General features: G+C 38.4%; 1 protein-coding gene across 4 annotated transcripts in view; it reads right to left on the reverse strand.

Moving 5' to 3' along the window:
- ARID1B (AT-rich interaction domain 1B) overlaps window positions 1-27,238 on the reverse strand; it is a 326,306-nt gene that overhangs the window by 293,197 nt on the left and 5,871 nt on the right. For all 4 annotated transcript variants that reach the window (XM_018919974.3, XM_018919973.3, XM_018919976.3 and 1 more), the window contains exon 3: window positions 176-370. In XM_018919974.3, coding sequence (XP_018775519.2) covers window positions 176-370 — 195 coding nt within the window. The remainder of the gene's footprint in view (window positions 1-175; window positions 371-27,238) is intronic.

Below are 27,238 nucleotides of genomic sequence, written 5' to 3' on the forward strand. Positions count from 1 at the left end.
CATTCACACTGTGAACATAATTTCTTTAAGTTTTAAAATGATCCTTCATCCTCCTTCTGCACAAGAAACACTTTTTTCTGAGGGTTTTCTCTTGCCCCTCTGTATTACGGAATGTCAGAAGGGAAGAGAAAGAGAGGAGGGAAACCAAAGCAACCCAGAAAAATCCTCCACAAACCTGTTGCTGTGGATACTGCATTCCTCCCATGGCTGCTGGGGCTCGGCCCTGCATTCCCACGGGATAGCGCTGGGGGCCGGGAGGGCCGTAGGACTGCCCGGGGTAGGGGCTGCTCTGCTGTGCCTGAGAGTGAGGGTTATTGCCCATGCCGTACAGCTGCGGCCTCTTCATCACCATCGGATCCATCGGACTGCCCTGTTGGCAAACACAAGCAAAGGAATATTTAAGACATGCAAAGAAAAAGGTCAGAATCGTCATGCTCACTGCGGGTGAATTATACATGTGTTTTCTCAACGCTTTACACCTCAAATATTGACTTGATGTACAAACCGGCAAAGTACCCATAGCCTGGGTTCTCTGATTAATTAGATGAGGTTTGGAATAGGAAGTTTGGGACTTCCATTACATTTAAAACTACTTTAAAAAATATTTTGCACTAAAACTTGAGGCTGTCTGTTGGCTATACAGACAGAGAGCAGAAAATCTACCCAGAAAATCTCAACTTAAGAAATAATTAAATATACTGCTGCACACTGATTAGCATCACCAGCCCTAACGTAAAAAAAAAAAAAAACCAAACAAACAAAATAAACCATAAATATATATCAAGAGAGCCACAAACAGTGGACAAGTAGTGACTTAACCTTGAGAAAATATCTGTTCTCTCACATCAGAAAAAAAAGAGAAACTGAAAAGAAAATAAAGTTACCAAGAAGTGCAGTGCATACACAACACTGTATTTCAGCATTTTCCTGTTGCTTTCGTGCACACTAATAAGTTTCAAGATCAAAAAGCAAGTCATAACCCACATTTTACATGAAAGTTTATTTGCTTCCTTAATAAACCTCAGAAAATCCAAACTGCAACCAGTGATGGAGGGGGAAGGGAGGTAAGGGAGAGAAGTTTTATTTTTAGACTTTTTGGCAGCACTTACCAAGCCCTGTAACAGTTTCAGGACAGGTGTCAACCATTGTGTAGTATTACTCTCATGTTTTATTACTGAGAACTAACTGAACCAGAACAAATACCATACTTCATGAAGTGCAGCCCAGTATTGTTAATATGACATCCATTTTTTAATTCCTGAGTTCTGGTTAGATTAATGGAAGTATGTGCAGGGAAGCTTTCAAAAAGCCTATCACAATCCCATCTTCATGAGTGGCACATACCTTCCTCCTGCTCGCTCCTCCCCCCCACCAAAAAAAAAAAAAAAGGACCTATTAATTCACCCAGCCAGCCCACTCCCCTACCAGGATTTGCAGAACATTTTGCATATGTTTTCCTGCAGCAAAGTGCTGAATAGTTTAATTTTAAAACCTCCTATGTAATACAGCTTCTTCATGTCCTTTCTGATGTAATAGTTATTATAACAATAGCTAACATTTTCCACTCCCATCCCTGTATCTTCTCATCACTACTGTTTGTACTAATGACACACTACTTTTTTTGTTCCTATCCAAAATATGCCCTTTCCAAAGTAGTCACTGTTTAATGAACTATTATTCTTTCCTTACTGCAAATAAAATCCATCAAACCTCTTTTTTTTTTTTTTCGCTGTCTGTCTCCACCATTACCAATACCAATTTTCCAGGAATGTCACCCAAAACTAATAAAGTATTCTGAATATGGGCACACTACATCTGAGGAGATGGAAATGATAACCTCTTCTTTACAGGACATCTCCATTCACTTCAGAAGAGGACTGCCCTTTTTTGCTACCATAGCAAATTCCACATTCACTGCTAATTTTGGGTAAGTATTACTCAGCAATTTTCCCCTTATTGTTTGCCTGCTCTGTAGCCAGATTAGAAGTTTCTATTTTTTGCCACTAAATGTCCCTGGGTAATTTACTATTTATATTTTATACTTTTCAAAATCAATGGTTCCTCAACCACTTCAGATCACCTGATCCAGAACAACATTCTCAGTTTTGGGTTTTTTTAGGCCATCATGCACTCTCACCACAGTTTCAACTAAAAACACAAAGGCTAAGGCTTATAGATTCCTTTTTACAGTGTCCCGGGGGAAAATTTACATTTCCTGCCATAGACCACAACATTTTATCTATGTTTACTTCTGTGTTTTAATGTTCAGTGCATCACCTGTCATATTCTTCTTCTCAAACATAAATCCTTATTCAAAGTGAGTCTTGAGCTTTCTCCATTAGATTCCCATGAAGCCAAACAGCACTTTTCATTGCTACCATCTTCTGTATCAGGGTAAAATTTCCAGGTCTCATCTCCAATAACCACATTTACTTAAATTCAAGTTTATTTAATTTTGAGTGTAGAATTTTCTTTCCTGCATCCAACTCTTAAATATAAACAATGCAGACAGCTACACAGCTAAAACAATCTGACATTATCCATTATTAAGACTACCTTCAGGTGCATATAAACTTTGCCAAACTTCAAGCATTTAGGCTGAAATTTTCCAGGCCATATGTATGCCTGAGGCTGAAATTCTCTGGAAAATTCAGCAGAAATAGTTCAGCTATGTCTTAGAATGAGGTCACAGAAAAATACATAGTTTATGTTCTCACATAAAACACTTGAAAATACCTCTTGAACACCATGCTTTGAGGCAGAGAATTTTAATTTCCCAGGGTGACACTGGACCTTCATGAAAGGTAAGGCATGTGCCCCTGTCAGGGAGAGCACCTGAATGTCACCAGACTGGGAGCACAGGAGGAATAAACAGGAGCACATGAGGGGCAGGGCAAGGCTTCTTCAGAGGAGTTACAAAGCGTATGGAAGCCGCCTCGAATTTGCCAGACAAAGAAAGAGGGACAATGAGTTAAAAAAGCAATGGAGATAGAAGTGAGGCAGAATGAGCTGAAGGGGAGAGGAGGAAACAAGGTCAGGAGGTGACATGGATACAGGCCAAAGAGTCTCTGTCCTTTGGACTAGTGACCTCCAAGCAGCAGAGCTTCTGTGTGTGTGCTGGGAGAGTGAGCCTCATTGCCAGTGCATCCTTCCTTCCCTCCTTCTCACCAGCCTGCCATCACTACATTTCTCCATGTTCTCTTCAGATGAGCCACTCCTCTTTCCCCCAGGTGATATCCTCCAATTCAGAAAGGTGGAGGGATGAAGAGCCTCAGATATTGCTATAAACCCAGGCACCAGGAGCTGCAGTGTCTCACACAACACGGGAGTCAAGGGGGCTGTGGTCACTGGGAGGCAAGGACCTGGACATACCCAGAACTTATTGTGAAGACTGGAAGTCAAGAACCTGGACCAAGGACTGGAGATACTTGAATATGAGAGGGTTAGACTGAAGGAGCAGTGACTGTGCCTGGACAAATTACTGGGACAATCCACAGGGACCCACCCTAGCTATCAGTGCTGCCTCTTCCCTCCTCCCTCCAAAGACCTCAGGAAAAGAACAAAGAGTAGAGTGTTCTATGATCTCTACGGCTGGAGAAGACAGACTTGATGAGGAAACATTTCTCATCCTATGCACTGGTAGGCCCTTATGGGGGGTGGCAAGTCACCACTGCTATTTCTGACTCCCTTCAGATTAGATCTTAACCCTTTATGCAGTGCAGCTAAAGGTGAAGACATCTACCAGTGACTCAGTGGCTGTCAACATATTTATGCAAGGCAAAACAAAACCAAAGGGCCAGCTTTCCCCCAGGCTTAAGAAAGATTATTACTGCAGAAGTTGAGAGCTCATGGAATTAAGTTTGCCCTTGCAACATTAAGAGTGTCTCCTTCAAAGAGGTAGCTGTCTTTAAATGCACAGCCACACTTCAATCCTCACAGGCAGCGCCTGTGCCTGCTCCAGGTATCCACCCAGCACAGGGCAGAGAAGGGGCCAGTGTGAGTTATTGCAGCAGGGCTTCACTTACCATACAGGCAGTGAATGTAGGAGACAACTGTCCTACCATCTAAAGTAGCTGGGTGCTGCTCAGGCAGAAATGGACTCTACCTCTGCATCTGCCACAAGTCTTCACCAAACCAAAAAAATTTCAAAATTTACCAATTTCATGCATTCTGACTTGAAAATCAGGGGGCTTAAATTGCAGGAAATGCTGTATATCTACAACTGCAACAACTTTTGAATTTGATGAAAGATGTGCTCTGAAAGTGTTTTCAGAAACTGTGGGTTTCAAAAAATTTAACCTACAGCCATCAAAACCAGGCCTACAACAATGCCCCTGTTTCCCTAGTGTAAACATTTAAAAAAAAGGGAAAAAATTAATATGTCCACAATCAATACCACTGAAAACTCTCTAACAAAAATACAAATTTTGTCTTAAGAACAGTGTATGCTGAGGAAGACGTGGAGCCATACACTTAACAGAAAGAAAGAAGAGCTACTCATCAAGTACTGTCCCCCTTACAGTGAAGGTAAAAATTTCAATGTACCTTTTTCCAGCTTTAATGCAGGCACAGTATTCAGATTTATCATTTTTGTAGACTTTTTGATTTCATTCTTATAGCAAGACTTTCTCTCATCTATGACATTTTGAAAACTTATTAAAAGAAGTTGCTAATTGAGACATAAAAAATCTTATCTGAAGGTTCCTTTAAGATTTAATAATTTCCAATATTTTCTTTAACATCAGTTCCAACAGTTTTTCAAAGACAAGTTTTCAGTGACAGGTTGATTATGAGATGTATCTTTATCCCTCTTTATGCTGTAGGGATCATAACCCAACCACTCCACAAGTGCTCTCTAACATGTACCAAAAATGACAGCATTGCTCTAACTGCATCACATTCGTCTAAAACCCAGCGTGCATGTTTGACTATGAATGGATGATATGTGTATTTTCACATCTTCCATGCCTTTACTTTCTATTACATGCTGTAGTGTAAAGTTTTAATCACTTAATAAATTTTATTTTAGTGTCATTTCAGTAAGTGATAGCCATTTGTTTCTTTTCCTGCCTTTACAGAACAGCCCAATTTTTCTCTAGTGCTGGTTTACTCCTAATGTACACATTACCATTTTGCCAGTTTATCTAGTGTTTGCTCATGCTATTTTTTACTGCCATATTCTTCTAGGCAAGCCTAGATGGATTCTGCCTTTTGGTTCTTATTCCACACCTCCTCTTCAACTTGCTACATTTCATTAAAACTGAGTAGATCGGCACTTCCTCAAAATACCTCAGTCTTGTTCTTTGCTTCAGTCCACAGAAATACCATAATTTATAACCCCTTTATAATAGTGCCTATCTCATGTCAGTATCAGATTCATTTGCACATGTACTATCAGGCTTTGTGAGAACAGAGCATTGAGTAAGAGTTCCTGCCTATTATGTGCCTCATAAGCACTTTAAAACACCCAGTGGAAGGTTTGCTTATGATTCCAACAGGGCCAAGGTTTCATTCCCAGTCTTTAGATTGACAGTACAACCATTAACGCAGGACACTGAACAATCTACACTACCCACAAATAGTAACTGACAACCTTTTTATCATACCTGCTCCTTTTTTCAATGCTTTGTGTAAAAGAATACATAAATTTGACATTTCTGCTATATGCAGAAAGTGAAAAAATTAATATTCTACACCCACTTGTAAACTCAGTATCACCACCACTCCTGCTCTCCTCCCATCCAAAACTATCAGATAAATCACCTCACCCTGAAGTACCTGGAGATTTAATTTTGCCTTTTTTAAAGTAATAGAATAATACACTACCATTTTCTTTAGTCATTTAGCCAGTGTTTTCCAGTTACATCATCTACACTGAGATCTGAGGCAGCTTGCACAAGAGAATAACTTGAGAAGCCGTCTGATCAAAACCAGCTCTTACTTTTAAGGCATTACTGATGTTATGCACACATTACATATATATATACATATAAATATCCAATATTAAGTTATCAGTTGGTGTTTCACTTCCAACAACAAAATATTTATTTGAATGATATTTATGAATATGGACAACACCAGGCACTGTCCCAAAATACAACTAACATTTCCATTTAAAGATGCCACAAAGACCCTCACCACTGAAATCTCAAAACAGGGAGGAGTGGGAGACACTTGAATAAGGTCACAATAGGATTTAGATGTGAAACCCATTCAGCTAGTGCTCTTTTCTACAAGACAGACACAGCAATTCACTAGAAGATGAGTATTTATATGAGAGATGTAACTACTTTTCAAGTGAAAGTGTGCTTTTTTGTTTAAACAAAAAAAAAATTGAAAGAGGCATTAGTTTGGCTGACAACAGCAAATGCAGCGATTTAAAGCAACTATAAGCCACAAAGCCTTCCAAGTAATGCTCCATCATTTGTGCCTGTAACAAAACAACATGAACTCAACACTCTCAAGTAGGCTTCCCCTCAAACTCCTAGAGCTATGAATACAATAACTCTTTGTTTATCCATTGATCTGCAGCCAAAGCTTCTGTCTCCATATTAAAAAAAAAAAAAGGAAAGAAAAAAAAAAAAGAAAACACATCTCTGTATAAAAACCAAAGCCTTGAAACCTCATAATAAGTAAAGACAGCTGACAATCGGTTACCGACATTCCAAGGAAGACAGGCATGGAGCTCTCAACTCTATGTCAGACACCAAGTCACAAATTTATCACTGAAGATAATCACAAGTATTCACTATAATACAATGACACAGCTGGCTTGAGGATGGAACTGCAGAAAAGATAATCCACTCCTAGATAATGTCATCGTTTGTATGAGCATGTACAAGGACGCCTCAGCCAACATTTTTACGTGACAAAAGAGGGAGTATCAAAACAACTCTCGCCAAGTGTGTTTCAATACCCATTAAAGAAAGTTGCAAGCAACTATTAAAAAAGTATGAACGTACAGCATTAAATTCTAACATTAATAATAAGGTTTGAGAGGTGAATAGTAAACATGCTTTCTATTTTTTTGAAAAAGGAAATCTACCGTCTCTTTTACTAAAATTTTAATTAAAAAAGGCAGTTGCGCAAACACAATAAGTAATAAGCAAAAACAAAAAGCTGAGTTCAACATAAGTCTATGATGAAAGAAAATCCAGTAAATGAAGAAGCACACACTAGCAGACTTTTAACATAAATAGCCATTTTGCTTGTCTTAAAGGCTCTGCATACTGTCTGATTTCAGCTGCAGGGAGACATCAGAAAGATTATTTCCCACTCAAAACAGAATGTAAGCAATTAACAAGGCGAAAGAAAAAAAACATCAAAGCTAAGCCCCACAAAGAATCAACTACTACTTGCCTAGACCATTTACAAATAATTTATACAAGCAACTGTTTCTGCAGGGTGAGGTAGAAGGATATACTGTTTCTCAGTCTTCTTCCGAGTCCTCTTTAACACATACAACCCAAAAAGTGTAGAGCCTGTGTATCGGTCATTCTCTATTTATAATTTTGCATATAGATAAAACTTAACAACTACTGAAAGAACAAATCACAACAAACATTGCAAAGAAAAGAAACCTGTTTTTAATGAAGTGTACATAACTAACCTCTTCAGTTGCCACTACAAGTGCATGCAAAGGTTAAGACAACATCAAGAAGCAATTATACATATTAACACAGCTGATGGCCAAAACAGTGCTAGGTTTCTGACAAGTTCACATGGATATACAGCCCAGAACTGCTGCCCCTCAAGCTGCCTTTGTCATTGCCAGCTACTGACAGCTAATAGGTTATTCTGAAGTCAGCTTAATGTGTGTCATCTGTCCTCATCACACCTGAACATTCAGTTTTCTCCTGTAACCCACTTTGCTAATATCAAACTTTTTCCAGGAAGTACTCAGGAATTATAGTCCTGTCTTTAGATTAGTTTTCTCCAACTTGATGCCTCTGCAAAGAAGGATGCCCACTTTTCTTCAGGCATGCATAAGCTCTACTCCCCTCCTCACCAACTCTGCAGCAATTTCAAGCGCAGCAGAATTCAGGGGTTCCTTAAAATGTCTTCTAGCAAACTTATCTGCCACTATACAACAGGTCACTCATTCCAGCTGCTTCTCCTATGCGCTGCCACATCATGACCATGCTTTGGCTGCTCCAATCCACAGTCCAGTCTGAACCTAGAACTGCCTGTATTGGATGGTTTTGCACCAATACAACAGCTTTGGCACTGGAGCATGGTCAGACATGGGTAGAGCTCTCAGTCTGGCATTTCGACTGTCAAAATAGCAACCCGCAGCAGGAAAGCAAGGCAGATAGCAAGGGAAAATAGTAACCTAAAGTTCTCAGGCTAGATTTACTAATGAATGCCTCAAAGCTTTAAAGCCTCCTCAGTAGCCAAGGCTATGGATCAACAAGAAAGAGAAAATCCATTCATAAACCCAGAAAACCAAGTTTAAAAAAGCAAAGCCCCACCCAGAATACCAGTTACTTCTATTTTGTCTGGCAATGAGGTTCTCAGCTTCCTAGACAAGTAAACACCTTCACTCACTGTGCATGGCTGCCATCTGGAACTCAGAAAAAAAAATTCCCTTACCTACTTTGTACAGCTCTTACACAAACACGGCGTTAGATGGACAGAAAAGGATGTACTAAAAATAGTGTCTGTCAGCCAAGGAATAGAGCACTGCCCTGAGAGGAACGAGGGGAGCTCTGCAGGAAGGCCGCCTGCAGAGAAGTATTGCAGTAAGAGGGGGAAAATGCACAACGTCCTAAATATAAGTGACGGGGGGAGGGATGTAAATCAAAAAAATCCCACATCCACTTTAAATTTTAAAGAAAAAACTTCCTAAGCTTAATATTCACGTGGATCTGAATACACTTTATCAACTACTTGGCTTTACTCACAGATATAAAATTAAAAGTTAGATGTATTCAATTTCTGGAGAGAAAGCTAGCTGAGAAAGTGACATTGTGGACACTGGGGATGACAGAGTACCCACAAAAAGCTATAACCAATCACATCTAGGTCACAAGCCAAAAGTACATACAGTTAGCTGCAGATTTTTTCCACTCCCAGTGATATATATAGTTCTATATTAACACACACACACACACACACACACACACACACACACACTCAAAAAGGTATGCTGGTCATATATCCTCAGCATTTATGGCAAATTATTAATCAAGTCCCACCTGAAACAATTTGTTAAATTGATTTTAATCACTGGGCCTCTCATGTGAAGCTTTGTATAATCAGCATTTCATTTACAAAATTAATTGCCTGATTGATTCTCAAGAGGCAGTAGCTGTCATTACACTGCTGTCATAACTTTTGAGTAGGGGTGTCACAACACTGAATTCTGACAGTATGAAGAGCACTGCTATTTAAAAAATGAGGGCGGGGAGGTAGGGGGGAAACAAATACAGTGATTTCACAGAATTGCTCTTTAGCCCGATAGAATGTTAAAACCATTTCCCAGCAGTTTCAGCCAGCCTCCCTGTTTTCCATTCATTGAATAATGTGCTACTCAGCTATTCAGTATCTTTTCTTAGAGGCAGGTTCATTTAATTCAATTTTATCATAGTTGCGGTTGCATAAAATGAGTTTGTTGTTGAATATACAAAAGATTTAATCAAAGGCCGCTCTTAAGGTTATTTGTAGAGCAAAGTTTGACTTTCAAACACATGGAACTTTCTTCCACATCCTAAACCTTCAGAAAAGCTATTTTCAATTTGGGTTGGTTTTTTTTTTTTTCCCTCCTGCTGTTTTTAAACAAAGCAAAGCAAACCCTAACCTCACAGAACTTATCTAGGAGCTCCTTTAGAAAGCTTTTTTTGCCTCCCCTTGTCTTATAAGCTGTGCATAAGCCTTGGAGCCCTGCCAGGGTAGGAAGCAAAGCTCCTATATTTGCTGTAGTTACTCCTATACCCATCACCACTATATTCTTGGAAAAGACCGGTGCTCCAGAGAGGTGGTGCAGGCCAGCAGTTAGGGCACTGAGTCATGAGACAAGACTGCTATTCCTGGCTCAGCAGCTGACCTGATATGCAAACATGAGCACAACACTTCACCTTCCTGTGACTGGGTTTTCACTCTCATAACAACAAGTTTTATATGCACTTTTAACAAGGAAAGACACATGATGACTTTGGGGAGACTGATGTCAGTTATTAGGCAACAAGAAACAGGACTAGGAGTCAAAGGCAGGCTAAGGGAGGAAAAAACCCCAGACCTCTAGATGATATTGAAAAGGAGAAATTGCATCAATAGGCTGCAACAAGGTACTCTAAACTTTCAGAAACCTCCATTCCAAAGAAAAAAGGTCCCTAGAAGCATATTGAAAAGGAATGAAAAAAAAGAGAAAAGATGACCTTAAATTTCTGCTGCTAGATCATCTGGAACAGTATTAATGCCTTTGAAAAAAACCACCTATGTCTAAGATAAGCTCAAAAATAAGCCCCTGAACTGCTCAAATTCAGCCTTATACACTAGGTTTCATCAAGTGTTCATGAATGAAGCAAATGTAAAATTTCTAGACCATGTTCTGAGATTACACTATTACCAAAAAAAAAATAAATGACAACTCTTCAAAAACTGAATTATACTTACTGCTGGTATTTGTAATTGACCTCACCAGAGCAATTCCAGAATAAATCAGAGTTCAGGTAACATTAGAACCTAGCAGATACTCTAGACAACACAGCCCCTTTCCTCTTCCTACCCCCCAGTTCTTACTATTATCCCAAACTACTGTCAAATCTTATCTTCCATTCTCTGCAAAGTGCTCTGCCACTTGAGTGGCTTTATGCAATTTTCTTCCCTTTTTGCCGGTGTCTGAGTTCACGATGAATAAAACTGGGGAGGCGGTGAGACATGGACAGGGGGACACCAATACAAGTATCATTGACAAAATTGATAGATTACTGAAAAAAAGATGGATAAAAAAGAATGGAAAACTCCACCAGGCAAACAAAAGCAATTAGCTGTTTTCCTTTTCCATAGCCATAACATGAAATTTCAACAAAGGGAGGTTCTGAAAGTTCTGTCCACATTGAGAAATATTTGCCAGAGTTTTAAGCTATCTCCTTCTGCCACACCAGCAAGGGTTCAGAAAAAGGAGAGAATCAGTCACCCTACTTACAACATGGGATAGCAGACTGGGACACTAAAAAGCAGTGTAAAGCACTGATTTTCTGTATTTGTTGGTTTCTAGCTTCACAGCAGGTAGCTTACTGATCAATTGAGCATCTTCTCTTTTCAAGGCTAACTTTTTTTTTTTTTAATAGGTAAAAATGGTCTTAATTAAAATAAGAAAACAGGGGGAAGCCCCTAGCTAGAGCCAATATATGCAGAATTCCTAAAGGCATATATTTAGCATCAGGGTAATTGGAATGCAAACTTAGCTCTACAACAGAAGCCCTGTCACTTCTTCAACTGCCAAGAAACTTCTCTTGTAACATATTTTCTATATTAAAACTGTTTCCTGTAGAAGCTGAAAAAACTTGGTCGCAAATAGTGTAAAATTTTAAGTTACCTGGAAACAAACCAATTCATCTTTTTTTTTTTTACCATCATTCCATAATGATCTCTGTATCACATTGGTTGAACATTGCAAAAATAAAGTGTCCCAGTTAGAGACACATCAGCAGTGTCAGCTCAGTCCAAGGGTCCGCTACAAACAGACAATGAATCTGGAGCTATAGACCCACATTGTGGAGCTGGAGCAATAGAATCTTGGAGAGTGAGTATCTGCCTGTGATTATTTTTCATTTATAGTGACCTTTCTCATCAACACAGACACTGTCAGCAGCATGGAACTAACTTCCTGGGCAGGAGTAAACAAACAAAAATTCACCAGCAACAAGTGATTTAAAGCACTAGAAAATGGGGGGTGGAGGGTTGGAAGTAGCTAAAATAAAAATTGAAATTAATCACCAGAACAAATTACAGTTATGAGTGGGAATTTTCATTATTGACTGAAAACATTTAAGTTAAGTTATAAATTAGAAGAAACAGTAAACTGAAGGTTGAAGCCCTTGTATCACTTGAGAGAACAATGTGACTAGAAACCATGAATCCACACACATGCCTACAATTCACACCCGCTCTATTGTATAATGTAACTGATTCCCAAGTATCATTTTACAATTCTGATTAGGTCTTATAAAAATCTTGTTTATTAAATTGCTTTCTTTAGGCATTCATAACTGCTAATTTGTTTCCAACTAAATCATGTATCATCTGAAAAAGACTACATTGCAACAGCAAAACGGCACTCCTGGGATTACATTTCATCTAGATTTTAGAATTAAAAGGACAAAAACCAGACGAGTTGTAAATTTCACTTTGAAGGTAGTGGTGGTAACACCCTTCAAGTAATTCTAAAACTACTAGTGCACTTAGCATGTAGCAGCTGTACTGAAACAAACATAGCAAGCCAAAAACCCAAAGTATTAAGGGATCTGTTAATTCCTGAATTTTATTTTCTAGAGTTAAAAAGACTGATCAATGTATATGTATTAATACAAATATTTTGAAAGCAAAATAATTTTCCGTTACTATAATTCAAAAGCTATGCTGATTTTAAAATACTGTCAGCTCTAATTCCTACATGTTTTAAACAAATGTAAAACTTTGCAGAAATTTGGGAATGACTCCTGAAGAACTCTAGAAAAATGACCTCCAAAAAATGTATCTCAATGTTAATATAAAGTTCACTGTGGCTCACTCAGGGTCAAAAAAGTCAGACCTAGGTTTCAACCACATCAAATTCTGGTCTATCCTAGAGCTTTCACCTATTTCTCAAAACTGGCACATCCAGGTAAGTGCAGAAATAAAGAAGTAGGATTAACCACAGGTATGAACACTTCTGCAACAATTATGTAGGATGATCAGAATTAAAGGCATACTTTTAGTATAACTACTATCCAGAACTTTCAGTTTCTATAGAAAGAAGATGTGTTTTCAATATATGACCATAATTTTCTTTTAATATCACACCACTTAAAATTAAATTAAAAATCAGCATGTGAGACATATCTGGTCTGAGAAATATGAAAAAAGGAAAGATGATCCACTTCTTCAGTATTTCTCATCCAAAAAAGAAAATTATTTAACAGGAAACCTAATAATGCCATATTCATAGAATTGCCTTCCCTCTCCCCCAGCAGAAACCATTATATTTTCAAATTCTCTCTGCCTGAAAGCTCCTGGCTTCTTTCCACTTCTATGCCTACCTCTGATTTCCCAGTCCTTAAGAGAGCCCTCATCAGCCATCATGCAGAAACACCAACACAGCTATCTAAACGCACTTCAAAGAAACTTCTTTATTGTTAGAGAGGATCTTCAGGATTAATGAGCCCTCTTTGGGCACAACCCAAAACAGAGTATTCCCAACTTCCTAAAATTACTAAATCGAGAACAGAAGTAAAATTAACAATCAGATTAGACAGGAAGGAAAGATAAGGGAATCACTACCTTCATAAACACTGAAGCAGCACAGCTACAGGGAATATCTTCTGTAAAAGAAATAATAATAAGCTATTTCTGGGGCAACAGTTATTTGAGTATATTTACATCTAAACCTTTACCAAGGCGGCAACTTACATCAGCATCTTCCTGCAGCTGTTGAGGGCTCAAGACAGTCCACTCAGTCAAAATCACTTGGCCTAGTCAGAAAACGTCCTTTAGCAGCAAAGACAGATGTTTCTCACTGACATAACCAAAAGGGAAAACGAAGCAAACAAACCCAAAGACTCCATTTAGCAACAAGGTATCTGCAATTCCAATTTCAGGTATTGTTCCCTTTAGAAAGATGCTATTCATCTGACATTCATTTGCAACCTTCAGTTTAGATTAAAGAGCTGCAGATACCACACGTAAAATTCTGAAACATATGTTCCCTTTATTCTTCAAAGAATATAAATCTTTACTTAAGGCCACACTGTTCACTTCATTTCTAACCTGACATTTCAGCTAAACCCAGCTCTTCTTCTGAGTACTATCATTTCTTGAACACATTCTTCCCCTTCTCACTTCTACATTCCTACCCACAGTTGTTTTTCTTTTTTCTGCTCAGCTCTTTCATGCAAAAAGAGATTGAATAAAAAAAGGAAAACTGAAAGCGATTACGCGCCAGAAATACTGTCAAAGTATGAAAATGAAATGCTACACATTTTTAAACCAAACTTCTCAATGCTAAAGAAGAGGAGGCACTGGTTACAAAGCCAACACAGAAAAATAATCATTTCAGGAAGAAATACACCTGAACAACTGACAGTAAGATAAAATTAAAATGGGGCATTACACTCAAAAATACACAAACACCATTAGACTATTTTGACAGAAGACACGGACTTTCCAAACAACAGAAGTAACTCAGAAATTTGAAATAATCCTGAAGGAATCCATATATCCTCTCACACCAATCCCATGGAAAGTTCAGCTTGCACAAAGCTTTGGGGAGAGAAGGGGAAAGAATAAGTATAAATAATTCTTTTTTGCTCAGTCTGTTACTACTACAGGACAGATGAACATCTGCCATGAATGTCAGCTCTACCTTATACTGTCTCAGAGCTGATGGATAGATTAAATGACCTCTTAGTGTCACTTCAAGCCCTGCTCTTCTGTGAATTGGAGGTTATTACATCACGTTTATTTTACTATAAGGTTTCTCCCATTTCTACAATTTTTCATTTCAAGTCATAATCCTCAATTTCTAGCAAAACTAGACCATATGGACATTACAACACCACAAACATACTAAATAAGTTGATAAAAGAAAATAAAGGGAATAAAAAGAGGTATGTTTTTCAAACCAATCTTTTCATAAGGAGTAAAAAAGATATGTAAGAAAAACTGTTTCTAAGTAATTTATTTTGATATTTGCAGAAACTGTGAAAATACTGTAAAAAATGTTTACATATTCCTGTTTTTGGGGAGATGTGAATGTAAGGATGAGATGAGCTGTGTGCTAAGCAGCAAAGGAGATATGGGGAGAAGAGAACCAAGAAGATGGCCAACTTCAAAGCACAATCCATGTGAATACCTCCCTCTACGTACCCACCTGTGACAGAAGCAGTCAAGAGACATCATCCCTACCAAACATACCTTCTACACATCACCCTTCTCCTGACTACACTGCACACCAACAGGGCTCCTGCACCTTCTCCTTCCTCTGAATCCAATTTGAGTTGCTCCTTGCACAATTTGTGCCCAGCAAGTCAATTATGATCCTGTCTTGTGTAAAGATCAATAAATTTCAGCAGTTCTAAAAACAATTAACATTTTTGGAAGCAGTTTTTTCAATTTCATCAAGGAAGCTTCTTTCTGTGATCCATGGAAATACATGCAATTAGAGCCACAGCACAACAAAACTCAAGGAATAATGAGAAATAGCAGACAAAAAGTGTCCAACACAGAACTCATTAGACAGCCACACACTATTTCACCTGTTGTGATGTACACCAAATACTGGTAAAGTCACAGGGGGGGAGAAAATGCAGATATATCCAAGCAGCTAGGAACATGAATTCTGTTCCCTCTTTATATCCTATTGTTATCCACAACCCAGGAAGCTGTTAATTGGCCTAAGTAATTGGTTTAAATACCCAAGACCCATTATAAAAATATACTATAAAAATGCTTAGACACTTATCACAACCAAGAAATTCTTAACTAAAGTTCAAAGCTGAAAAGGCACAAGGGACTTGTCTACACTGAAGTAAAAAAATGCATAATTATACCAATATAACTATCTCAGTGTGGAAACTTTCTCCAGCATAAGAGTACCCTCTCCCTCTTAAGCTTATGTGGTTTGGAAGCAGACTAAGATAAACCATAAAAACTCTTATTCTGGTATAAGACTGTCTCTATAGGGAGTTATATTGGTATAATTATAGCATATAATTATAGCACATAGTTGTACTGTGTAGACAAGGACTAGATGCCCAGTCCACATATATTTTCTAGCAAAACAAATGGTTATCAAATTCCAATAGAGGCACACAAAATACTTAGCTTTTATTTTTGTTTGATGCACCTTCTTCATTTTAAAGTGATGAATTACTTCAATTAATCTTCCTTGAAAATGCTTTTCTCTCTGCTCTTCTATATGGTAATAGATTGTTCTTCTGGTGGAGGCATTGTAAACTAACACTTTGAGAATGTCTGCAATATCTCCCACACTGATTTAGGCTCTCATATAAAGCAAGTGGTGAGAAATCAGGTACAAGGAAGGAATAAGGTGCTGTTTACACATTTGACTGTTAGACTCGCACCTTTTATAGTACATTCCCAGCCACTTTAAACAGTCAAGTGCTTCAATAATTTAGTCTCTATCCTTCTGACAATTTCATTCTCACCTCATTTGCTATAGAAGTTAAAAGATTTCAGTCAACCTTGAAGAAGCCATGCTTCCTCCTCCTCCTCCCCCCCTACACACTGGGGGGAAAGTAGTATATCTGAAAATCATGCCACTAGTTGAACATCAAATTATACTTTAACACTACAAAAGACTCCTCAGAATTTTTTGAAAACAAGTAACTTTTCAGAGGATACCTAACTCAAAACCTAAGCCTAAACCAAATAAACTGATGCCCTTTGTGAGAAAGATCCCTTAAAAAGGATACAAACAAAAATATGGTTCTGCCAGCCTCCAAGAAGTGGAAAGCACTGACACCCTGCTACAAAGATACCACTGAAATTATTAATCACAATAATACTTCAGTTTGGGCATTTTAAATACTTTACTAAGAAAGGCTAAGTGAGCCTAGAGATAATTAAGGATTATGGTACCCATTTTTCAGGATGCGCAGGTAAATCTCTTTAGCAAATTGTGGTTTTTCCTCTTGAACCATTTTGAAAACATGATACTGCCAAGAAGAGCTCTGTGCAGGATAGGCATCCCTGTGTTTCCTTTTGTCCTAAACAATTTCATCCCTCAGCATAACACCAGGTTTCGTCACCTTGGAATACGCCTGCAGTGTTCAGAACAAACCTTGTTGGCTTTCACAACCACCGTCCCTCTCGGTGGCAGAGACCTCCTGACAGGGCTGCCCCTTCCTCATTCTCCATGCCCAGCCTCCCCTCAGTCCTCCAAAATGCTCACTGGGTTTGCTGCTCTGCAGGATGCCCCACAGAGAGACCTCCTGGAGCAACCAGTGCGGGGAAGGTGGAGTCACAGGGAGCACCAGTGCTGGGTGAGGAGGATCACCACAGCAGGGAAGCTCCTTCCCAGAGGTGCCCACTTCTCTGCAAGCTGAGGGGCCAGCAGTGGATAAAGAGTTTTCAGTGGACTGTGAAGCAGCATCTACACAACAGAACTGCTGCCCTATTTACAAATCAAAAGCTTGCATCTGTGTACAGAGGAAATTGCGTACCTAAGCATGAAGGTCAACTGATCTGGAAATTCATCCTGGTATTTTCAAATTTGCCAGTATGCCAATATGTCTGCAAATATGCTGGGAAAAAATAAACAATACTGACAGTCCTTACATGCAAAAACTTGACATACCAAAAGAAAAGCAGCAGCAAAAAAATCTCTGAATAGGCATTATACAATTGACAACAAAATAGAAATGTATCAAGCTTAAGCAGAAATGGGTATGAAAACCATTAGTTCCAACAGGTTAGCAAGACAAAAAGAGGAAGCTAAATTAGTCCAGAACACAAGTCTGGAGTCATTTGCCTTTATGAAAACACTGTAAATAGTGGAAGGAATTAATTTCACCTGCCCTTTGACATCAACACCTGAGCTTATCAGCTTAGACTTTCTTCAGAGCAAGGGGAAAAACATGAAACCTTAGGAGCATGATTCATTAGACCAGAACTACACATCTACCTTAGAATGAGATGATTCACATGAAGATCTGATTATTTTTTTGCACCAAAGATACACAAAAAGTTCAGGTACAAATGCCTACAGTACATATGGTTAGATATAATATTTTTCAAAGATACTCACAGCTTATTTGGCCACTGCAATCAATGCATTCTGTATAATTATCACCCTTGGGGAAAAAAAAAAATTACTCTCTGCCTCAGCTCCCTCTCATTTTAAGAGGGGGATAACAATGGCTTCCTGCTCCAGACAAATGTTAAGAAATTGCCTGACATTATTTATAGACTAATTTTACACTCAAAAGGCAAAGTAGGAGGAGTTTAGGCTGACAGAATCACCATCTGTAACACCACCAAAGGGGCTGCCATGGCCTGATGCCCACCCTCAGTTGAACTGGCCATATTCTCCCTTGCTCTACCTCTGTGCTCCAAAGATTATGCTGCAAGTCAAATCTGCTCAATGATCTGGCTGAAAGCTAAACATTCACAGGTCTTATTTGGCAGGATTAGTTTTCAGACAAATCTTCATGCGACTCATGACACAAGGGAAGCAGCAGGAAGCTAATAAAAAGGTGGAGACTGGTCCTAACAGCAGAAGTGAAGTCTTAGATCAGCTTCAGACAACCATCAGACTCATATAGTGATGCAAGATCTTTTAGCAACACAAAACTGGATGAAAGAGTACTCAAGGAGTGTAACAAAAGGCTACTGAAAAATGCAGACATAAACAAATTAGATTTTCAAGTTTTCTTCAGTTTCCCCCAAGAAAAATTCTGGCTTGGTATCTACACAAAAAGCAGATGGTCATTTGGATCAACACCTATTTTCCTGTGCATTTATATGTTACAAACTTTCTCCTGTTAATTTGCTCTTTGCTTCAGCCTGTGATCCTCAAAAGCCAAGGACAAAAAGCTGTCTTTCTGAGGAATACCCATGTGGACCTTCTGAAGAATGTACATAGACTGAACTCAATTTAAAAATATATTTGCTGCTTATTCCCAAGTATTAATCTAAAAATGACAAACAAAACATGTTGCTGAATGCTCGGTATCAAACATTTGGGGGAAAAAAATGGGGAAAAAACCCACCCTATCATGTTCATGGTCTCATTGGATATATATATAAACCTACTTCTGGAGAGGAAAATTGCATTTCTTTCTACTTCTGGCACACTAGGCTGAGACAATTTGCTCAAGTAAGACAGACAACCACATGCGAGATCAAGAATTTCAAGAAAGTAAAAATGTCATCAGAAATCATAAATATTTGAACCTTCCATTATGATGCCATGACTAGCTGCAGCCCTTCAGAAAAAGCACCTACTTTTTTCTTCCATCTCATCAAGGAAGACATCAGCCACAAGCAAATGAAGAATTTAAACTGAATGTGAAAAAGCAGGAGTAGAGAAAAGAAACACAAGAGGGTAAATCAGACACTTCGAGGTTTTTTTTTCAGGCAACAAGACTGTTGCGAATAAACACCTAGGTGTAATTATAGGCAAAGTAACAGTATGTAGAAACTATCACACAGGAAGAAACTGGCCTCAGTTCTTTCTTGAATTACTAAGCTATTCTTCTAGAACAATGGAACCTTAACTCACTTTTTAAACAGGCTTCATTCACCATCTTCGTGATAATAAAATAAAATATGACACTGTGAAATAACAAACAGCCATTGCCTGCAGCTCTCTACACCCCCAATCTTCTGAGGAGAATTAAAAGGAAAGGAAATCTATGAAATGAAGTATCAAATTCTATAAAATTCTTTAGGACATACCTAGTACATGGCATCACTACTTAATATAGACAATCATATGCCAAGTGTTTCCTCTCCTCAGTTCCAGTCTTTTCTACACTTTCCACATGCACAGCAACACCACACTTGAATTTTCATGCAGACATATTTTCAAATATATTTTAGGCAAATAGTTATTTTTTTTAATCACACCTGCCATGCCAGGTAAAAAATTATGCACAACAACATTTACATTTCAGCTTGGTTTTGTCTCCTTTGTTTGTTTCCTTCAAGTTATTGCTTAGAAGATCAGCAATAGAGGAGCCTGAAACAAAAATACCAACACCATCACCCATAGATAACTACTTGCACAGTTTTTACTGTTATACTGCCAAGTCTTGCCCGGGGCTCACTTGGTTCGTTTTTTAGTGGCTTTTTTTTTTCCCTTTTTCTTAAATGCAACTTGACTCCTAGTCACTAGGAGAGCCTGCACAGGAAGCTGGATAGTGCTTTCCCTGATGCCACTCTTTGCCTGACAACTTTTGCCAACTTGGAGGACAGAGAAGCAAATACCAGTCAGAGAGATGACTGGATCACTCAGAAGCTATTTTCTCAGTGACTATACAGTCACACTAATCACTCTCGCACAGCTGTTGAAATTGCAGAAAACAGTAAGAATGACTTTTCCGTCACTCCTATGACTTGGAAAGTGAGAAAGACATCTTAAAAAAGAAAAAGAAGTATCACAAGACAAAGGAGCAAAAAGAGATTATGACATTTGGATAAAACGAAGTATTATGATTTTGAGAAGAAAATAAATGAAACAGATTAAAATAACCTACAAATAAATCTTTCACTCACTTAAGTTTCGGGAAAATACAGAGGAAGAGTGTCGAGCAACCACATCACACAACAGAGCTGACACTTAACAACATTAGGATCTGCAGAAAAAGTAGATGACTGCATCCACCATTCTGTAAACCACATTCCAACAAAGTAACAGCTCACTCAGGCCCTCCTCAACCTTCCTCTTAATGAGAATGTGTATTGTTACTGTTGCTATTATTATTGAAATTAGCCGAAGAGCTACAAGGAGGAATGTGTGGCTATGCAAAGTCTTCCTGGGACAGAGAATCCCTCTCCACTGCTTGTTCAAACAGCTGCATTTAGCAAGTTTCCTGTGAACAACCAAATCCCTAAATGTCCCAATACATGAAATAACCAGTCCATGTACCTAAATCTAAAACTTTTCAAGGGTCTCAATCCAGAAAATGTTCTGATTGTCATCAGCAATGACACATAAATCTCTCAACAGCTTAGACGGAAGTAGCCTTTAGACTTCTAGCTAATTCTTGGAAAAATCTTTGAATATTAACCTCTACTCCAACACCTTGATCACTTCAAGAAATGCGAGACACTTTGTTTCATATGCTGCTGCCCAATCAGTCCCTCTTCTTTAAAGGAAAAGCTCAATTAAATTGGGAACTTTCCTTCTGAATGATTTTATATGGGTTTTTTTTTTTAGTTGTGGTTGGATCTCAGTTAGTGTAATTGCTATTTATATCAAAACATTAAAAGGTCTGGTTATGAGGTTTATTAGAAAAGCAAAATGTGTTTTTAATACTTAAAAAAACCCACAACAAAATACTCCATAGCACTATTTCCATTTGTATTTGCATACCACATGTTCAACAACAAAAAGAGCATTCTGCAGAAAGTTAAAAATCTCAGAAATGTTGCTGAATTAGTAGCTCCTACAGTTTGTTAGTAGGAAAACCGGCTCTGTGCCAGGCTGGAAGCAGGGTGGCTATCACAAGGGATGTGTGCTAGTTTCGGGATTTAAAAGAAAAAATACATCTATTGTAAACCAAAACATAACATGCAAGACAAATTCAGTATCTCTTTGCTAGCAAAATATTTAAATGTAAAATAAGTATCACTTAAGATGCTAGAAATACTCCACACGGCGCTGCTCCTCAGATGTGAAGGCAGAGCAAGGCTTCTCCCCAAGGCAGCCGAGGGCCGCCAAGGGCCATCGCTGGACACAAACGCGCTGCCCACACTCGCCGGTCCCACCGGTGCGGGCCGGGGCATCCCGCGGCCGGGAGCAGCGCCTGGCCCACTGCCCGAGCGCCGAGGTTGTTGAAAAGCAATAGATAGCTTCTGGCAGCGGCAAAGGGGAAAATATTTTGATCATGTGACGCCACACAAGCGAAGTAGTTCGCTCCGTGTGTGCAACTTGCACAGACGCTGCCACCGGCCCGGCACCCCGCCGCCCCCCCGCCCTTCCGTCCCCGCGTCCCGCCAGGGAAATGCCTCGATCAGGCACCGCTGCGGCAAAACAGCCAAGGGCATCCACACATCCCGGCACGTCCCACGGCCACTGCAGGCCGGGCACCGAGAAGGTACCTCCCGCACACAAGGCGACCTTGCTGCCTACAGGAAGGAAGAACTTTCAAATATAAGTAAAACTGACACGTAAAATTATTTTGCTACTGCTGGTACGCAGCTAAAACAGCTTCAAATGTACTCTATTTTTCCAAAAATATTTCTTTAAATAGCTTCTATGACCAACCATAAATTTAAAACAGCAACAGCTCTGAAAAACATGCTTATTACTTTTCTTTGCTTGGGAACTTCAATCAAATAAGAAACACCAAATTTAAAAAAAAAATCACAAAAGCGCAATTATTTTCCATAAATCATGCCTGAAAATAAGACATCAATACTACCGTTTCATATAAACAGAAAATCCAAAATATTCACAACATAAATTGCTACACAAAAAAAAAAAAAAAAACAGAACTCCATACATTCTATCCAAATCAAAGGCTGCAAACAAACCAGCATATTCCTTTGATGCTGTCAAAACAAACCTCCTTATCTTTATTTTTAACTTTAAAAGAATAAAATTTAAGAACTACAAATCCTGTCCTTGTGCTTTCAAAAGAAATTTTCAGAGCTGATGTTTCAGTATCTTGCTTACAAACAAGTAAGTCTGACAAGCTAACCAAATAACACGATCAATGCTGGGAACACCAAGTCTCTGATCCCATCCAAACAGAGGAAGGCACAGTGCAGCCTGGATACCTTCCCATGTAACAAATATTTAGGTTGCCTATTTATTTTGCCTTACTCAGTAATTAAAACTGCACATCAAACTCAAATGATTAAATAAGGCAAATGTTATCCATATTTTAACAGGGGGAAACTGAGGTATCAGTCAGTGAAACCAGCAACATTTAGGTCATGCAGACTGCTGAGATATCAAGAATTCCTACACCAATTCTCTACTAATATCATTTTCCTGAAGTCATATAATTTACTTACCATGGCTGAATTCACTGCTTGTGTAAAGAAGGCACTATTTCACTTCAATCAATCTGTGAATTAAGCCATGTCCACACAGGGAACAGCACACATGACTACAATTATGTTTTAAAAGAGGATCCCTCCTTTTGGGATTTTCTGAACCGATTTCCTTTCTTTACTCGAACAAAGAAAGAACAACCATGCTCCAAATTGAGGTCCTTCTGTGAAAGACAGCTGTACCAGGGACTGCTACAGCCAGGACAGCCCTCTCTTTGCCACACAACATACACCTCTTTGCCCTTTTAAAAGGTGACCAAAACTTGTCGTGGAACTATCTACCTTTTGAGAAACTCTGCAAAATACCTCAATAACCATACCTGCAAACCCTTCAAGAGAGGCTTCTTATAAAGGCTGTTATTTTGGTGGTGAAGATACACTACCACCCCAACGGTAAGCTAAATGCAAAGGGGTTTGCCACAACAGATATTAGTCAAGGATGCAATTAATTCCCTGACTCTAACAATGTAGCTGCAACAACAGAACTTCACAGTGAACTTAGAGCCACGTGGTCTTTAAAGGGCAAGTAAATTGATTCAGTAACTTGGAAGAATTACATCTAAGAGAAAGCCCTGCTACATAAAATTTCTTTTTTGAGATACCTAAAACAAATACCAAACAAAACAAAATAAAAAACAAAAGAGACAAAAAAAACCCACACTACTCCCCAAAACCACATGAGTATAAAAAATTAAAGTAGAAGTTTGCAAGACTCTAATAGTAATACAACTAACACTATCCCTTAAAAAAAAAAAAAAGGGAATTTATACATCAAGGGTTTTCCCCATTTTCATATTCATTCTTTTTTTAGCAACACACCAAAATTCCATATATATCTACTTCCTTAATTTATAAAAAAGTTTAAAAATTAGAAGAATATTCTTTCCCCACCTTCCAATGGTCAGAAAGAGACTGATGTGGGTGGCATGGGAGATCAGTGGCACAGCTTTACAGATGGAAATGTCAGAGGGCCTATCACTCAGATGGATGTCTTCATAAACAATTACTACATCACAAACCTGAATTCAGTATCTTTTCAAATCTGAGAAGCCTACAACATAGGGCGAAGACAGAGCACAGCAGTGAATTCTTAAAGGCAGGACATCATTTGGCAATTGTGCATGTTTAGGTGCAAAAGATTAATTAATAGCTCTTAAAGTTAGAGAAAAACTAATAAATAGATTACATACTTCTACACATGCTTAGTCCTTCTGATGTAGTTACTAACCCACAATGACTCAAATGCAAAAAGCAATAGGAACGTAGATCGCACACTGATAGGTCTGTACTGAAAGCAATTCCTTATACATGCTGCAGACCCATCAAACTCTGTTTTATATCCACAAATTGGCCACTACACATTCAGAAATTCAGCCGCTTCATAAACTTGTTAAATTTACAAGGAAACTAACATTTCCACTATACATGGAATATAAACGCACAATGTATCAACACCCTTTTAAATCATGCCTGCCAAAAACTTTTACACAGATTTCACATTGGTTTTAATAAACACAGATAAAATATTTTAATAAAGCTTCAGGACAATGATCTCAGGTTTCCCAATTTCCAAAACAACTGCAGGCACCTTCAGATAACACAAGCATCCTACATTGTGAATACAAAGTTTGATAAAAGGTACTTCATATTTGCAATAAGAACAATTCCTATGTGAAAAGCAATCTTTAAGTAAGACACAACAATTGTGATTTCTGCATCAAATCTGTTCACTTCAAAACTGAAGACAATGTATCTGCCAGATAAAACAACCGGACTTGGTGGTAAGGAAGTCTGTGCATGCACCCCCGCACTCACCCCACCCCAGCACACATTGGTGCCCCGTGCAGAATACTTATCAAAAGACAAGTTCCATGACACTCGTTAAGCTCCTGGGCAATTGTTCAACTCAAGTTTCCTCAGAGTTTAATTTCTATGAGAAATCTAGCATCTTTATATAGATGGTATTGGGTATGTAATGATAAAACAGTGCAAGGAATACTGAAATTTTTAATTACGGTGCCTTTAGTTTAAGGTGACTGTCCTGACAGAGCAGACAAATCCCTTGTTTTGCTCAGTTATTTGTCTTCTTACTCATTGAATAGATTCCAGTAAAGCTTACTTTCTCCCACAACAGAATGTGTAGACAATAAGACTGAATTTATTCAAAAGCTAGAGTTTATGGAAACAAGACCTTGGCGATTTCCAAAACACCTGCCCTCGAGTGTGCCTGTCTGAAGCAAAGTGCATGCAATGTGCCTCAGTTTCCCCACCCTGTACAAAAGGAAGAATAATGTTTTACTCTAGTCCAAGGCACTCTAGAAAAACAGTGTAAAGATCAAATGTACTTGGAATATTGTTACTGAGAAGATAAAGGTAGCTAAAATCAATTCTGTACAAATTAGCCACTGTCCCCACTGTTTACAGACTCAGATAGGTTTTTTAAGATACATTCATCCCTGAGGATTCCTTGACTGCATTGGAACACCACCATGGATGTGTTTCGCTTTTTTGGAGCTGACGTATTCCTGGTGGATCACTGGATGCCACACTCTCAGAACTGGAAGTACAACAACGGAAATTGTTTGGCCTACCTGCAACACAAACACTGCAGCACTCGGCCAGCACATCAACATTTGTGTGTGAAACTGAGCACCAACAGGTACCATTGGGGAACAGAAAAAGTAAAAGGATAATGCTATGATCTGAATGGCAAAACACACATGAAATGTACAGAAACCCTTCAGGTCTACTAAAAAATAATTTTAAATTTATTAACAGAAAGACTTCCTTAAAATAAATTTTACTCTAGTATGATTGGCTCCACAAGATTTTTGTGCATTACATTTATTTGCTTCTATAAGCACCAAGCAGTACAAAAACAACACCGCTAAGCAGCACTTTTCTCCTACTAGTTTTCTAAACAAATTTGGAAACCACTACGGTATACTTTTAATTTAAATTTAATTAAAGTCCTCATTCAATCGTACCAAAACATATATTTAACACTATGTAAATAGCCCCAAAATTGAAAGAAAAATTTTTTTTTTCCCAAGTACCTTAATAATCACAATTCTAAAATATATTCTAGCAAGTTAGCCTACCACAAACACATGCTACTGAAATTCTGCAGCCTTGAGCATGCATGCACAGTGAATGTGGCAACACTGCTTTACATATCCACAGAGAATCTTCAAAGCCTCCTGATAAATGGCACATTTTGAAAAAGTACTAAAAGATGTAACTGGTATAGGGCACAGGTACAATCTTAGGGACCAAAGAATAAATAAACTACTGCCATTATCACACTAACAATTAGAATGTCAAAATACCTATAACAAAACACTTGAGGAATAAAAGTAACAAAGGTCTATCAGTAGCTAATCAAACTTGTTTTCATTGCATGAATTTAATCTAGTTTTAACTAAGATCCTATTTCAGAATGAATAAGCATCACCTAACAGACCATACTTTAGTAATTTCAAAAACATTATTTTACATATGTAACTAGAAAATTTAGCAATGGATTAAATGCCTTAGTTTTTGTGCCCCAAGATTCAGATCAGAATGCCAAAATGACAGTAATCAACTGCTTAGTGGAAGAATCCTTACATTATGGAAGCAGTAATAGAGTAGGCAGGTTTGCATCTCTCTTTCTTCATTGTATCTCGTACACAGGGTTCTGCTGTTCCATGTGTAGGCATAAGCGCTACTACAGAAACCAATAACTGAACACCAAACCACAAAGTGTCAAATATATGGTCGTAATATATATATAGATGCTACTAACTGTGAATATTGCTATTTGCTACTTCTAAATAGAAGCTATGTGAATACTAAACTGTTTATTTGAAACTGCACAGGGAAAAATATATTTTATTCTCCCATTGAGACATCAAGAATCTATTCACCACACTAACAGCTGTTTAATGGCCTTCAGGCACAGGACATGATTCTGCAGCCTTGGCTTAGCCAGAACTGTCAATACGGGCAATCTATTTGGCATAAAAAGAGCTGCAGAATCAGGCATATTCAGAGTTTCTCTGCAACAAAACAAACAATACAGACACAAACTCAGAGCAGCTCGACATGTTTTTTTCTAACACTTCCTCTGTATCTTATACAGGTACTCCTGAAAAGACCCAGGCACTCTCCTTCTGTGTAGTTGCATGTAAATCATACACACATGCACAAAGGAGAAAGATGTGTATAAAGTGCTAATGTGTTAAACTACTGCAGTGCAAATCAGAAGTGAAGAATAAAAGGAGCCTTAGGACTCTAAATATCTGTACAC

This window comes from Serinus canaria, chromosome 3, assembly GCF_022539315.1.
Source record: "Serinus canaria isolate serCan28SL12 chromosome 3, serCan2020, whole genome shotgun sequence".
Taxonomy (NCBI): domain Eukaryota; kingdom Metazoa; phylum Chordata; class Aves; order Passeriformes; family Fringillidae; genus Serinus; species Serinus canaria.